This window comes from Prionailurus bengalensis, chromosome C1 (genome assembly GCF_016509475.1).
Source record: "Prionailurus bengalensis isolate Pbe53 chromosome C1, Fcat_Pben_1.1_paternal_pri, whole genome shotgun sequence".
NCBI lineage: Eukaryota > Metazoa > Chordata > Mammalia > Carnivora > Felidae > Prionailurus > Prionailurus bengalensis.
The window spans coordinates 11,146,666-11,160,792 of NC_057345.1; the positions used below are offsets into that span (position 1 = coordinate 11,146,666).

Here is a 14,127-nt window from a genome sequence, read left to right on the forward strand (position 1 = left end):
AAAAGGAGTCTCACTGATTCAACAAGCATGCCCGCCAGGTGCCATTCTGTGCCAGGTGCCATGCTGGGCACGAGAAATGGAACAGCGAGCAAAAGCAAGGAAGCTCGTCATCTAGACCGGGGTTTCCCGACCGGAACACGACTGGTATTTTGGGCCGGGGTGTTTAGCAGCATCCGTGCCCTCGACCCCCTGCGTGCCATTAGTACCCCCCATCCCTCGTTGCGACGGCTAAAAACGTGTCCAGGCATTGTCAAAGGTCCTGGGGCACGCAGGAGAGGGTGGACAAAACCCCCTCGGTTGAGAACCACTGGTCCGGAGGGAAGACAGGCAGTAACCAGAGAACAAGGCAAGTGACGTGTCATTCCGAAGAGAGTCACAGTCTGAAGGGTAGCAGCGCAGTCGACAGAGGACTCGGACTGGATGGTCAGGGACCGACATGCAAATCCACTCTCTTAGAGTCACTCTTCGGGAACCACAGGGTGTTACCTCCAGGATGTAGAAGTTCACGATGGAATGCCGAGAGAGAGAGTTTTTACTTCTTTTTTTCTTTTTTTTCCCCCCAGCCTCAGAACGGCCCTGTCAACTCAGCCGTCCCGGACATCAAGTCAGGGAAGATGGATGTGGTTGAGGCTTTAGATCTCAGTGAAAAGTTGGTAGGTGCATCCAGCATCGTCCCCCCTCCCCCCCCCCCCCGTCCAAACGTGGGTCCCCTGCAGTCACTGTTAACCACCGGATAGGGTAACTAAACACCAGCCTCGCATGCGTATTTAGTTGTTTAGCTCTGCAGGACCCATCTACTGTCCCAGCGTGGCTCAGACTTTGCAATTCCTTGAAAAACTGGGTAGTTAGCATGAATGTTTATGTCTGTTGTCACTCTTCCCCCTGGTTCTCAAAAAGGCATAGCGTAAATGGATACGGAGGAAACGAAAGTCGCACTAACAGCCCGGTCGCATTCACTTCCAAGCACGGGCTCGTTCTCTGCAATTGCAGAAACTGAACAAAACAAAATTAGGCGCTTGCCTCCTCCAAGTGGCCTCCAGCGGTCTCGCGCCAGGCCTCTTAACTGCCAAACGCTTTCCTCGCAGTACATGGACATGAGCAAAACACTCGGGAGCCTGATGAACATCAAGGACATGTCAGGTCACATATCCATGAAGTACCTCTCCCCCAAAGAGAGAGAGAGAGTCAACCAGCTCCGACAAAGGGACCTCGATCTGGTGTTCGAGAAGATCACCCAACTCAAGAGCCGGCTGGAGAGAAAAGAGGAGCTTTTGAGAGGCTACGAGAAAGACATAGAACAGCTCAGGTACCGCCCGTGTCCCCGCAGAAAGGGCCAGGTGTCCGTTCTCGCGGCTGAACCTCGGGCAGTGGCAGACGCAGGTCCGGGACAGGCAGAGGCCTCGGGGGAGGGGGCCTGGGGCCCGACAGAAGCGAGTCTGTCTGCGAGAAAGCAGCGGTCGAGGGGGTCGGGGTTCATCCTGCCCTCGCTCGCCACGAGCGAGAGGCGCCTCGTACGAATTCTGACTCAGGGTTCGCCTTGTGTGCTTTCCAAGGCCCCGCCCTGTTTCAGCGGCCACAGCTCCCCTACCCTCTCTGGGAAACGGGGGGCTGGTAGCACGTAGGCAGCTGATGAGGTATCTGTCCTGCCCCGTGCGCCCCAAATCTGCTGGTGACGGAGCCACCGAGTTAGCCGCCTAGGGAAGTATTCTGAGATTCTCCCAGGTTGGGGACATCGGTGGCGAAGGAGAAAGATGCGGGAGAAAGAGGCCGTGTCTCTCCCGTCCGCTCAGGCAGAGCAAAGTATCCGTGCAGACGTACCAGTCACAGGTGGCCAAGCTGGAGGACAACATCTACAAAGAGGCCGAAGAGAAGGCCCTGTTGAAGGAGGCCCTGCAGCGCGTGGAGCTCCAGCTGTACCAGGAGAAGAGGTTCAACAGGGCCGTCAGGCAGCAGAAGGTGAGAGGGTCTGGCGGGGAGCGCAAGCTCTGAGGCCGCCCCCTGGCTCCCTTTGGAAATGGCAAAGTGAGCACCCCGGGTGGCCCGTGGGGCGTCAGACACACCCGGGTTTACACCCTGGCTCTGCCACTTGCTGTGTGGCCTCAGGTGGGTTCCTTAACCTCTCTGAAACTCCTAATGTAGCTTATCCGTGTCTTCCTAACCAGTGGCTATTGTTTGTATTTTTATGGTTCTCCCAGGTGGTAGGGATACATCGATGAAAAAGCTCCCTGTGAATAAAGATGTGGGTTCACTACTCGGAGTGCTCAGCACATAGTTGACATAGGAAATATTGGATGGATGGATGGATGGATGGATGGATGGATGGGGACAGATGGATGTGTGTCCTTGAAGAACATAATCCTTTAGAGCATAACAGGTAAAGCGCTGACTGCTGACTGATTTCATGATTTAAAGTCTCTGTCTGGGGCACCTGAGTGGCTCAGTAGGTTAAGTGTCTGACTCCGGCTCAGGGCATGAACCCACCGTTCCTAGGTTCGCGCCCTGCATCGGGCTCTGGGCTGGCAGCTCAGAGCCTGGAGCCTGCTTCAGATTCTGTGTCTCCCTCTCTCTCTACCGCTCCCCCACTCGCCCTCTTTCTCTCTCAAAATGAATAAACATTAAAAAGTAAATAAAAAAATAGAGTCTCTGTCTGAAGGGCGCTCAGGCTGTGTCATCCAGAGGCAGGCACTCGGCCAGCCCGGAACGTCCCGGGGGTGTCTTCCAAGGGGTGACACCTTTGCACTGAGTTGCAAAGGCGAGCTGGACTCTGCCCACCACAGGCACGGGCGGTGGGGGGCGTGCGTTCCGGGCTGCGGGAACCCGGAGGAAGGGCAGGAGGACGAGAGCTCCGGCTCCTGGCAGGAACTTGGCGGTAGCATTGCCTTGAGAAACCAAGATCTGAGACTCAGGCTGGCGATCCAGCCAAAAGCAGCCACCTCCTCCCCTCAACCTGTCCTCTCCTCTGTCACGCGGCACGGGAGTCAGCTAGTCCTGGGTTCAGATCCCCCCACTCGCTCACTGCGTGGCCTCGTGCCAACCCCTTCCCCTCTCTGCGCCTCGCTTCCTCACCGGTGAACGGGAACTGACCGCCCCTGCCCTGCAGGGCTGTTGTGGGCACAGTGCCGGCACCCTCACCGTCCAGGCTCTCACGGTGTGAACTCACAGGCCGTGTGGCTTCAGACGGCGAGGGACACGTGTGCTCCCTCTAGAGCGGGTAGCCCAGGGCCTGGCACACGGCAGGTAGATGCCACTCTCCTCCGTGTGGCCAGCTGCCTGCACGTGGGGTCACTGGGGCAAGCTCTGCCTCGGACCCGCGAGAGTTGCAGCTGACGGTGAGGCGCGCGTGACCCACAGCCAAACAGGTGCTTCGAAAGCTCCCGGCAGACCTGTGCCTGCCCCGTGGTCGGCAGAGGGGCTCTCTTTTTTTTTTTAATTTTTTTTATGCTTATTTATTTTTGAGAGAGAGAGAGACAAAGCATGAGTGGAAGAGGGGCAGAGAGAGACGGAGACACAGCATCCGAAGCAGGCTCCAGCCTCCGAGCTGTCCGCCCAGAGCCCGACGCGGGGCTCGAATTCACGAGCCGTGAGAGCGTGACCTGAGCCGAAGGCGGCCGCTCCACCGACTGAGTCACCCAGGCGCCCCCCCCTTTTTAAAACTCCGGCAGAGGTGTTCTCTTGTCTTCTCTGCAGTTTTCACCCGTGGCCATTCACTCCTGCATTCATTTCCAAACCAGACTCTCCCTTCTTCTTAACCCTTGCCTAAACTAAAATAGGACAAACAAGGAAAATTATCATAACCATCTCGTGGCCATCTCCAGGCACCGGGCTCCACCCAGGCTTTGCAGCCCTGATCGGGGTGACTCATGCCTTCGCAGCTCTGCCTGGTTGGTATAATGAGTCCCGTTTCACAGATGAGGAAACTGAGCCTCCGAAAGTTAAGAGACTTGCCCAAGCTCACACAGTAGCAGCTGGTAAGCAGAGCCTAGACCTGGCCCCAGATCTCTGACTCTAGTTTCCGAGCTCTCTGCTGGGCTCTCCCCGTTCTTCTTGTAATTGTTAGTCTGCCTGACTCAGGGCTGTGTATTTATGTATGCATGCTTGCACGTGTGCGTGTATGTGAGTGTGTATAATAAGTGTGTGTGTGCTGTAATGTGTGTTTCTGTGTGTATATTTGTGTGTGTGTGTGTGTGTGTGCGTGCGCGCGGCCTGCAGGAGCTCTAAGGAGGCCAAGCCATAGAAGGCTATAGAAGGGTGCCCTCCTCCCCAACCAGGAGGCCCTGGTCAGACAAGTTACTCGCAGAAGCCTGCCCTCCGACCTGCAAACCTCCCAGACCACAGGTTCCCTGGCTTATAGCGCTAGAAATGAATCCAGCCATCGTGCTCAGAAGGAGCCCTAGATGTAGGGTTTCTAGAGTCCACAGTCTTGAATTAAACATCACAGGCCTCAGGCAAAGGACGATTTCCTTTCACACCAGGCAACCAGGGAGAGCTGGGCCAGTGACAGAGCTCTGACTTTTCCTTTGATGTGCCCGCCAGAGAGCTCACCCCTCCCTAAGGTGCCCCCCCCCCAGGACTTGGCAGGCAAGCCCCCAAAGCTGAGACACCAGACCACAGAATGGGGCAGCAAAGGGCCCAAAAAAAGGCCATTGTCATGGGGCTGGCTAAAAATGTAAGAAAACCTGAGGATTTACATAATCAGGCTTTACATGCATTATTCATGAGCTGCCTCATTCATACACAATGCAGGGGCCATGCCAGCCTGTTGGGCACTAGACATCCTTCTGTGGAGAAGGAGCTGAAGTGGCCAAGTCAAACCTGCATCTGTATCCCCAGAAGAGCCGGGGCTGAGAACTTTCAAATTCATGGAAGTCACAATTTAGGGAAAGATTACGAAAAGCAGAGCCACAATCACAGCGATGCCGGTGGCGTGATTTCCTGGGCACGTACCGAGGGACAGGCACCTGCTCCACGCGACACATGCTTCATCCCTCCCATCAGCCCCGCGAGGGATGCTGGCAAGTGGCCGCCCATTCAGAGCGGCTGACAGAGGGCAGCGTCACCTGGCTGCCCGGCAGCAGAAACCGGACGCCACCCCCGCCCCAGGCCTGCTGCCCTCCCCAGCCCGAGGTCACTTCTCCCCACCCGTTGCTCTGTGCGCCTCCTTTTCCAGGAGGTCTCCGCTCATCCCAGGGCTAGGGTTGGCATGCAAGGTGCATTATTAACATGTCAGAGCTTCCTGTTTATCAGGAGGAAAAACAACCACCAACATAGATTTTAGGGTTTTGCTGCATTCTAAAGGAACTTCAGGATCTGTCTTGGCCTCAGTTCCCTCCAAGGAACATATTCATCATTGAAATGATTTTTGTTTTAAGTTTGACACCTATAGCATCTTCACAAGGAGCCTTCGTGGTTTCAGCCTCACGTATAAAATTTCCCCCATCCGTAGAGAACGGGGTGGCTGAGGCACTAGACCGGCAGAACCATCACCCTCCTCAAAAAGGAAAAACAAAAAGCAGGAAGTAGTTTTTAGCGTTAATGTTCAAACATCTGTTCGCCAAAGCAGAACTTTCTGGAATCAAAAGTCACACTTCCACACGCATACCTTTGGCTGTGGCGATGAGCCTTGACATAAAATACTGGGGAAAACCTCAGTGCTGGGCTCTCACAGGGAACCTCGCGGTCATCAGCTCCGGACCCTGGAAGGCCCCCCGGTCTGGAGCTCTGGCCCTGTGACAGAGGGACAATGACAGCCGTGCAGGCTGCGCTCGGTCTCATCCGCTTCCCACACCACCGTATAAGGCAGCTGTGTCTCTCGGAGTTCAGAGGCGGACTTTGGAGCCAAACGACTAGAGTCGAAGCCCCACCCCTGGCCCTGAGTGACCCCGAGCCACTGGTTTATGCCCCCCCCCCGCGTCTCAGATTCCTCAACATGAGCACCCAAAGATGATTAACAACGGGGCCCGGGGAGGGTTAAATGCCATAAAGCCTGCAGTGCCGGGCGCACAGCAAGCGCGATTACGGGGCCTGGGCGGGGGGAGAAAAGGCAGCTCGTGGACGGGTGGGGCGAGGCCGGCAGGTCCTTGAGAGAGCTTCCTGCCGGCTGACACTGTCGCCAAACCCCGAGACGCGATCCCGGGGCTCCGGGAGCCAGCAGCTGTTTTGTGAAGGTCCCCTTTAGAGTTGGTGAATACAACCAGGGCTCCGGCCAAGAAGAGCTCAGATACTTTTTGTGAATGGGCGAAGGCTGGAATTTTCAATGGGAGAATTTCAAATGCACAGAAGTAGCCATCGGGGCAGCACGCACTCCCCTTCCTGGCCCTTTATTAGGGCTCCTAGCGTCTGGAAGGCTCCGGGGTGCGCTGGCTGCTTCTGGCTGGGGAAGCCCCTCCGAGCTCCAGCCAATCAAATCCTGGCCAAGGGGCGTGGCCACAGCGTTGCCGGGTGGGGTCAGTGGGGCTAGACCACCGCCCCCCCTACACACACACACACACACACACACCACCTTCCCTCTGCTTAATTAGCTCAGATCCCTCATCTTTCAGATGAGAATAGAGGTGGCTCGTAACCCAATGCGTCCAATTCAAGGAGAGTGTGGAGACAAGACCCTTAGCACACAGGACTGCTCCATACGACCTTCTGTACCGTCATCCATGGCCTCACTACCCTACTCAAATCGCAATTTTCCGAAATTTTTCTCGAGCCCAAGCATTCTCGAGATCCAGGTTTAAAAAAAAATTTTTTTTTTTTTTTAAATCCAGGATCCCTCAGTTGGGTGCTTTTGACCGAGGAGTAGAAATCGGTAGACGGTGTACAGGATAAGAATGGGAGGGTAGGGGGTGGGGGCCGTACCCTCCAGCCCACGAAAGGATGAGAATGTGAAGTGTGGTTTGCGCGGTGCGGCGCGTGGTTGGAAGATGAAGCCCTTCCTGCCCGCATCTTCCGCCTGCCAGTGAGCCCCAGGGTCTCCCAGAGACCTCAGAGGTGCGCCCCAGAGTGGAACAGGTCCGGACACACTAAACGCTCTCTTGCTCACCTGATATTTTCGCTCAGGAACGTTTAGAGGATCTCGAACAGGGAAGCGCAAAAGAACGAACCTCTTGCAACTGTTCCTTCAGAGAGAGAGAGAGAGGCAGGTCTGGAGAGGTTTTCTCATCTTGTAGCCAGACACAAAGCAGATACGGTGTTTTCAAGGGGTGTACGAGCCACCGTGTGCTGTGCCGGAAACATCCACACACCTCCACGGCCTTCCCTTCCCCCGCCCCAGCCCCTGCCCCTCCCTTGCCTGCAGTCTGAGCAGATGACCTAAGAGACAGGCAAGCAACGAACCTATTATCTGGAGGTAAGGCACAGGGCAGGTGCAGGTGTGGTTTTGGCTGAGCAACCATTAGGCACTAAGTGATTTGGGGACTTGGAGGCAAGGTCATAAGAAAAGGAGAAGAGAGGAGTGGGGAGCCCCAGACCCCCTGCCCTAAGAGTAAAATAAATGGGTGAAAGGAGCCAAGAGTGAGGAGGAGAGTGCCAACTCTAACGCCCTTCTTACCTGTCAAGGGGGAGTCACATGTGACTGGGCTCTCTGGCAGCCCATGGGAACTGGAAAACCCAGAGTTCATGGCGTCCATGAGCTAATGATGGATGCGATGCACCTCAGTGCTCTTAGAACAAGATGCCACTGAATTGTCCCCTAGAGAGGACGCTGTGTGATCTAATGAACAATATCCCTACGAAGAGCAGCTCAGCGTTGGCTGGGCCACATCTGAGGGCCAGGTCTGAGGACAGCTCTTGAGACAGACTGATGTCATTACAGCCCAGCGAGTTCAAGAAAGTTCAGGAAAAGCCGGTGTGCAGGAGGGCCCAAGATCTGCCCTTCAGCGCTCAGCTGTCCACCGATTGCATTTAATCCGAGGAAGATATTTTGGAGCAATGCTCAGACTGGGGTTCCCTGCAGCCCTTGGGTGCCATGGAAAAGTGTGACCGTCAACATCCCCAGCCCACACACACACAGGCACACACATACATACGCCCGGTTTCCCCCAGAAAAGTTCTCCCTTGTTTGTTTTATATGCCAAGTTCCTCATGGGATTTTGCTTAAAGCATTCTGCTGGGTAAAAAAAAAAAAAAAAAAAAAAAACACCCCAAAAAACAAAAAACAAAAACCAGGAGGTTGCTGGCTTAAAACTACTGCTTTACAGTTATCTGGGAATTTGGTTGGCGACTATCTGCTAAGCTTAGCGCCTCTCAGCGGGGTCTGTGATGAATGTTGAGGGGCTGCAGGCTCAAGGCCTCCTCCATGAAAAATGTCCAGAGAGCAACTCAGTTAAATGCGGGCCCCTAAGCCTCCTTAGACAGTTGCCGTAAGGATGGAGTTAGCACCCTTCTGCGGATATGAGAGAGACTTGCACGGACCCGTGTCCCATCCCAAAGATGGCCCCACTCCCTTCCTCCGCGAGTTTTGTGAACACCCAACAGAGTTGCCAGATCTCAGGGAAAGCAAAACCCAACGGGATGCCCAGTTAAACTTCAACTGCAGAAAAACAACAAAGAGTCACTTAGAAGTATGTCCCAAATATTGCATGAGGCATACTTATACCTATATATATCTATCTTTTCACGCGGATATTCAAACTTAACTGGGCGTTCTGTATTTCATCTGGCAACCCTGCCAGCAAATATTTACTAGAACCAACTGGAAGCCGAGGGGGCAGGCTCGGAAGCGGATGCCGCAAAATGGCAGCCCACAGAGGCGTTCCATTCGGCTCAGGGGTTTCCTTGTTTTAAGTAACCTTCCCAAATAGGTCACTCTCACGAAACACTCTGGATGTCCAGCTTCTCTGGGCAACTGGGAAGAAAGACCTGGTGATGCCAGGCCCACGAGCCTGCGTTTTGCAGGCCCCTTAGAAAGGCGCCGGGCTCGTGGGTTTGTCGCCACCCCCCACCCGGCTCACTTCACCCACTTTTTTTGCCTCCCCGGCCCCCTGGAGGCTTCTGGCCGGCACCTCCCCAGGAGATGCTCGGGGCTCTCTGAGAAACACCGCCTTCCCGATATCCCTGCACGGTCCCCCCTCCGCTGGAGTGTCGGTCGGCGAGGGAGGCCCCCCGCTCTCTCTCACCGTTGCGTCCCCAGCGCCTGGGAGATGCTCTTCCTTCAGCGAACTGTCCCTGAGGTCTCGAGGACACCAGGGTCAGCAACAGTTAGCCAATCCCAGGGGAAGGGCAAGCTGCAGCAGTGATGCTCAAAGTCCCTGCCGGGGAGGTTAGTTCGCCGCTGTGGCTTTCGTCATGCCCGGGCTGTTGGGATGCCAAGGTAGAAGCCCACGTCCGTTGAGCCTCTTCCGTCGATCAGGGGGGCTCCGCTTCCACCCAAAGCAGATTTATCCTCCAAGAGAACCGCAGGGTTCCCCGCAAAGGCCCCTTGCTGGACAAGCCTCCACCTCTCAGATTCCTCTGGAATCCGGAACAGAGAGCCATCCCTACGGAGCTCGGCAGGACAGGGTAGCCGCCACGCCCCCTTCTGCACATGCACATCCCCACCCCACCCCCATCCCTAGGAAAGCCCGACATTTCATCCAAACGGGTGGCATCTGAAAGTTGAGAAAAACCATTTTTCTTTGGCGCAAAAGGCAGAGAAGCGCATGAGCTAAATTGTGTCAATATTCTTTCTGTATTGAAGAGACGAATGTTTGTAGAGACAGTGAAGAACCAGAGGCAAAACTCAGGTTTCCAGGTGAGCCAGAAGGAAAAGGAGAACAATAGGACGTCAGCGGAAAAGCCAGTTGACAAAAATACCAGCACACGTGTTGTGTATCGAGCATTTAGTATGTGCCAGGCACAGAGCTGAGCGCTCGGTGTGCGTCGTCCCATTTAATCTTTACAACAAACCCACGGGGCAGCTCTCGTTTCTGTCCTCTGTCATCAGACGAGGTGTCTCAAAGTCAGAGACGTTAAGCTATTTGTCCGGAGCCACACAGCTGGATAAGAGGTGCGGCTCGTTGTAGATCTGACACCCAGACGAGCACTGCTTCCCCTGCTTTAGGTAATAAACCTCCCGATAAGAAACCAGATACACTTCGGGTGACTTTTCTCTTGAATTTCGAGGAAACACCTCTAGAATACTCTTTTTTTTTTTTTTTTTTTTAAGAGTTGAGAATCGAGACTATGAAATCTTAAACATGTTGAAACGCTGCCATTCACAATTCAGCCCTGGAACTGGAGCTGACCCAACCACATTCCCACTCTGCAGAAAATAGAGGTGAGCTCTCAGGAAGCTTGAAAGCTAACCACACTGTGGTTGAATAAGAAACAGGAACCATATTCGCTTTTGAGACAAGGTCACAATAATTCCAAGACAACAAAATTAGCGTTAGAAAAACCAAAGCTATCCTAGGTAAGGGACATTTGTGGAAGAGGGAACCCTCTTCTCAACCAACACCCTTATTCTAAGGCTGGAAGGTGGTTACTACCCAGAGCAGGACGTTACCGGGATAGAGTGTCCTGAGGGCTCCCCCAGCTTTGCCAGCCTGCCAAGTGGGCACGAGTGGGAGACTGGTCACTTATTCATCCATATATATATATATATATGTGTGTGTGTGTGTGTGTGTGTGTGTGTGTATACATGTGTATACGTGTGTATATATGTGTATATATGTGTATATATATATATATATACACACACACACACAGGGTTGAGCCAGGAGTAGTGTGTCCCGAGTTCATTTCCAGCTGGGTGTCACTATCTAAATGCCCAGCTTCTATCCCTGCCCGTTCGTTCCAAAGGTGATGCATGTGGTTCCCAGACGTCTAAACCCTAATGCATGGCGCTCGCCAGTGGTCCCTGTTCAGGGAGGGCACTGCGTGATTTCCCAGCCCTTCCTCCCACGTGCCTCAGCGTCCTCCTTTTCCCAGGTCGGCCCTCTGCCCTCTGCTCCCCGCCAACCTCATCAGGCCAGGGCACTGGTGCTCGGGAACCATCCAGGGCCGGCAATCTTACTGAAAATCCAATAAAAAGGGATGTAAAGGAAAGGTGGCTTGGGGGAGGGTTTTGACATTCGCTGCCTGTTTTCATTGTCGCTGGGCATTCCGACCAAGATTTCCTATGTAGGTTCTTGTAGGGAAGCTAGCTCTTCTCACCCTGAAATGGTTTTGGATGCGGTCTCAGAGCACATTTAAGGCCCCTGTCAGCCACTGGCACAGGCCTCAGGAGGTGGTTTTTATACCTCCCGAGTGAAGAGAGCTCCACAGATGGGCCTAGCAGCCCCTTCCTTTAAAATCCACCCGGAATCTTCTCTCAGTCCCTGAGGAAGACAGGATGGCTATTCTGGCCCCTATCTGACAGATGGGGAAACCGAGGGTCATAGAGTAAGTGGCCAAGCTGAAACCTGACCACCCACCAGCCCCCTTCCCAACCCCCTCTCCTACGCAAGGGTGTGTGTCCTCATGGTTGGAGTCCAAAGCTTGCAGGAAATAGGGCTGGAATTTGAAGCCTGTTGGAAAGAAACCTTCAAGCTACGATCCCATGTACAGTACGCAGAAATGTGCCAGAGGGAGATTCTTGGGGGGCAACTGGTGGGAACCTGCTCAGAAATGGGGAGGGGGGCTTTTACAGGGATACAGGAGTGCGTGCGTCAGAAAAACCAAGGGCTGAGAGGAGGTCTGGCCTCAAAAGGGAACTGGTAAGCCTCAGGTCCCAGGCATCATCTCCCTACCGCACCCCTTCTCTGCGTCTCCCTGTACCTGCTCATCTCTACTTTCTCCAGTCATATGTGATGGGAAGAGATGACCTCACCATTCCCCCCTCCCTGGCCCCAGCTTAAAGGACCGACTCAGAGAGCAAGTAGCATCTCAGAGCCGATACCCCCAAATCCTGGGCGTGATCACCTGAAAAGCACAGCCCGTGCCAAGCATCCAATCAACTGTGACCAGGGACAGCGTCACACGAGGTGTCGGGGAGGAGGGGCAGCGCTCAGAAGAGACCTAGACAGACCCCTCCAACATCAGAGACGGAAGACACAGGCACTTAGGTGACAGCTTTCCAGGAGACAGAGATTCCATCACAACGAATGTGCCCATCATAAGAAGCTCGTAGTTTCAAAACCACAAAACTATAAAAAAGGGGGAAATGTTATTTATATATCTGGAAGGGTGCACAACAAAACATTGTGACGCTTACCTTCGGGTAGTGTGATCATGGTGAATCGTTTTAGCTTCTTTTTTTCTTTCAAGTTTATTTATTTTTGAATGAGAGAGGGCAGAGGAGGGGCAGAGAGATAGGGGAACAGAGAATTTCAAGCGGGCTCTGCACTGACAGCAGAGAGCCCGACGCGGGGCTCGAACTCACAAACTATGAGGTCATGACCTGAGCCAAAGTCGAGTGCATAACCGACTGAGCCACCCAGGTGCCCCTCACTTTAGTTTCTTTTTATGTATCTCTTTCTCTCCCTCCCTCCTCTCTCCCTCTCTCTCTATAATTATTAGTATATATATATATACATATATAATAGTATATATATAATAGTATATTAGTATAGCATATAGTATAGTATATATAATATAACATATATATTATATATAGTAATAGTATAGTAATAGTATATATAGTATATATAATAATATATAATATTAATAAATATATATATATATAAATATGATTAATATATATCATGAATTTTTACAGCAAACATTTTTCTTTCAGTAAAAAAAAAAAAAAATCATTTGAGTGGAACATTTTGAGACCTCGCCCCAATTACAGAATCTGTGCATGTGTTTCTCTTGTCATTGAAGGTTGGAGCCAGAAAAGCCACCCAAAAGACGGACCAAGAAAGGGAGACACCGAAGGGAGAAACATCCAGCAAATCCAGCCAGAGCCTTCTGTTTTCCAAGCCCGGGAGCAGGAACTAGAAATGCCATCCCGTCGGGCCTTGCGTGATGCTCCGTGAGTCCCGTATGTGACCCTTCTGTGTCAAAATACTAAGATGCTTTTATAGGACTTTAAAGGTTGTTACCCCAGTATGTTGCTTCCTAGACTGATATTTGCGCGATGCTGTATTTTGGAAGGTGCAGGGAGAGGGGTTCTTTTTGAAATTACTTACACGGGTATACACCCTGAGGCGTATGAAAAATGTCAGTTTGAAGCAGACTCCTAGGCCCGGCAGACACAGTTCTGGGGTTCCACCTTTGAGTCGTGAGGTACCCACACATCCACCTCCGCAGAGCTCCAAGAAACCCACAGCTGGCAAAACACAAGACCGGTACTGGGGCCACAGGACAGAATGGCAGCCTCAGGTCTGAGGCTGTCTGTGGTACAGCACATTCATATTGAGTTTATTATAATAAGATGGGCGTGCCCAGTTGTCTTACCGCGCCTGTAATAACGTGGCACGCTTCTCACCTAATCCCCCCCCAAACTCTGGGCGGTAAATTGTATCATGATCCCCATTATTACAGATGTAGAAGGCCCGGAGAGGTTAAAGTGCCTGTCTAGATGCACAAGTGGGGCCTGGACCCCGGTTTCTGATTCCCCTCCCATACTGCCCGTTCTGCTATCCCAGTTTTTCAGGAGCCAGTCACCCAGGACAGACCAAGCACCCAGGCGCCCCAGGGCACACACTGCCCAGGGGGACACACCCCTTTTTCGCAGGGCTTGGAGAAACCCTCATTTTTCTTGCTCCCGTGTTCTGCCCTCTCTCCGTCCATCTGTCCGCTTGCTGCCTTTCTGGTGTGGCCGGGACAGCCGAACAAAATGGGAGGAAGAGCCAGAAGTCACGAATGCCATTTCTTTTTATTATTTTTTTTTTTTTTAAGAAGCCACAATAAAAATATTTTGATATTTTAAAGCCAAACGGATTCTTTCTACCGATTAAAACCGGAAGGAGATAGGGTATGTTCTTTGTATGATATTCCACTGAAAGCACATCTTACGCAGGGCTAGGAGCTAAAGACAGTGAGAAAGGTATACCTGGCCTTAAAAATACTCCCGAAGATCCTGGAAATGTTCCATAAAGAACATGGTATGACTTATACTGTACCACATCCCCAAAGTCCAAAACAAGTTTTTCTCTAGCACCAGGAAAGATCACTTAGGCAGGCAGCCGTTCAAGTAGCTGGCTCATGTCTGGAAGCCAAATCGTGTGGGAAAAG

General features: G+C 52.7%; 1 protein-coding gene across 9 annotated transcripts in view; it reads left to right on the forward strand.

The window, feature by feature from the left end:
- Nucleotides 1–12,999, forward strand: part of FHAD1 (forkhead associated phosphopeptide binding domain 1) — a 121,700-nt gene extending 108,701 nt beyond the window's left edge. For all 9 annotated transcript variants that reach the window (XM_043573816.1, XM_043573819.1, XM_043573818.1 and 6 more), the window contains 4 exons: nt 564–653; nt 1,086–1,306; nt 1,791–1,956; nt 12,772–12,999. In XM_043573816.1, coding sequence (XP_043429751.1) covers nt 564–653; nt 1,086–1,306; nt 1,791–1,956; nt 12,772–12,888 — 594 coding nt within the window. In that variant the 3' untranslated portion in view covers nt 12,889–12,999. The remainder of the gene's footprint in view (nt 1–563; nt 654–1,085; nt 1,307–1,790; nt 1,957–12,771) is intronic.
- Nucleotides 13,000–14,127: the final 1,128 nt, after the last annotated feature.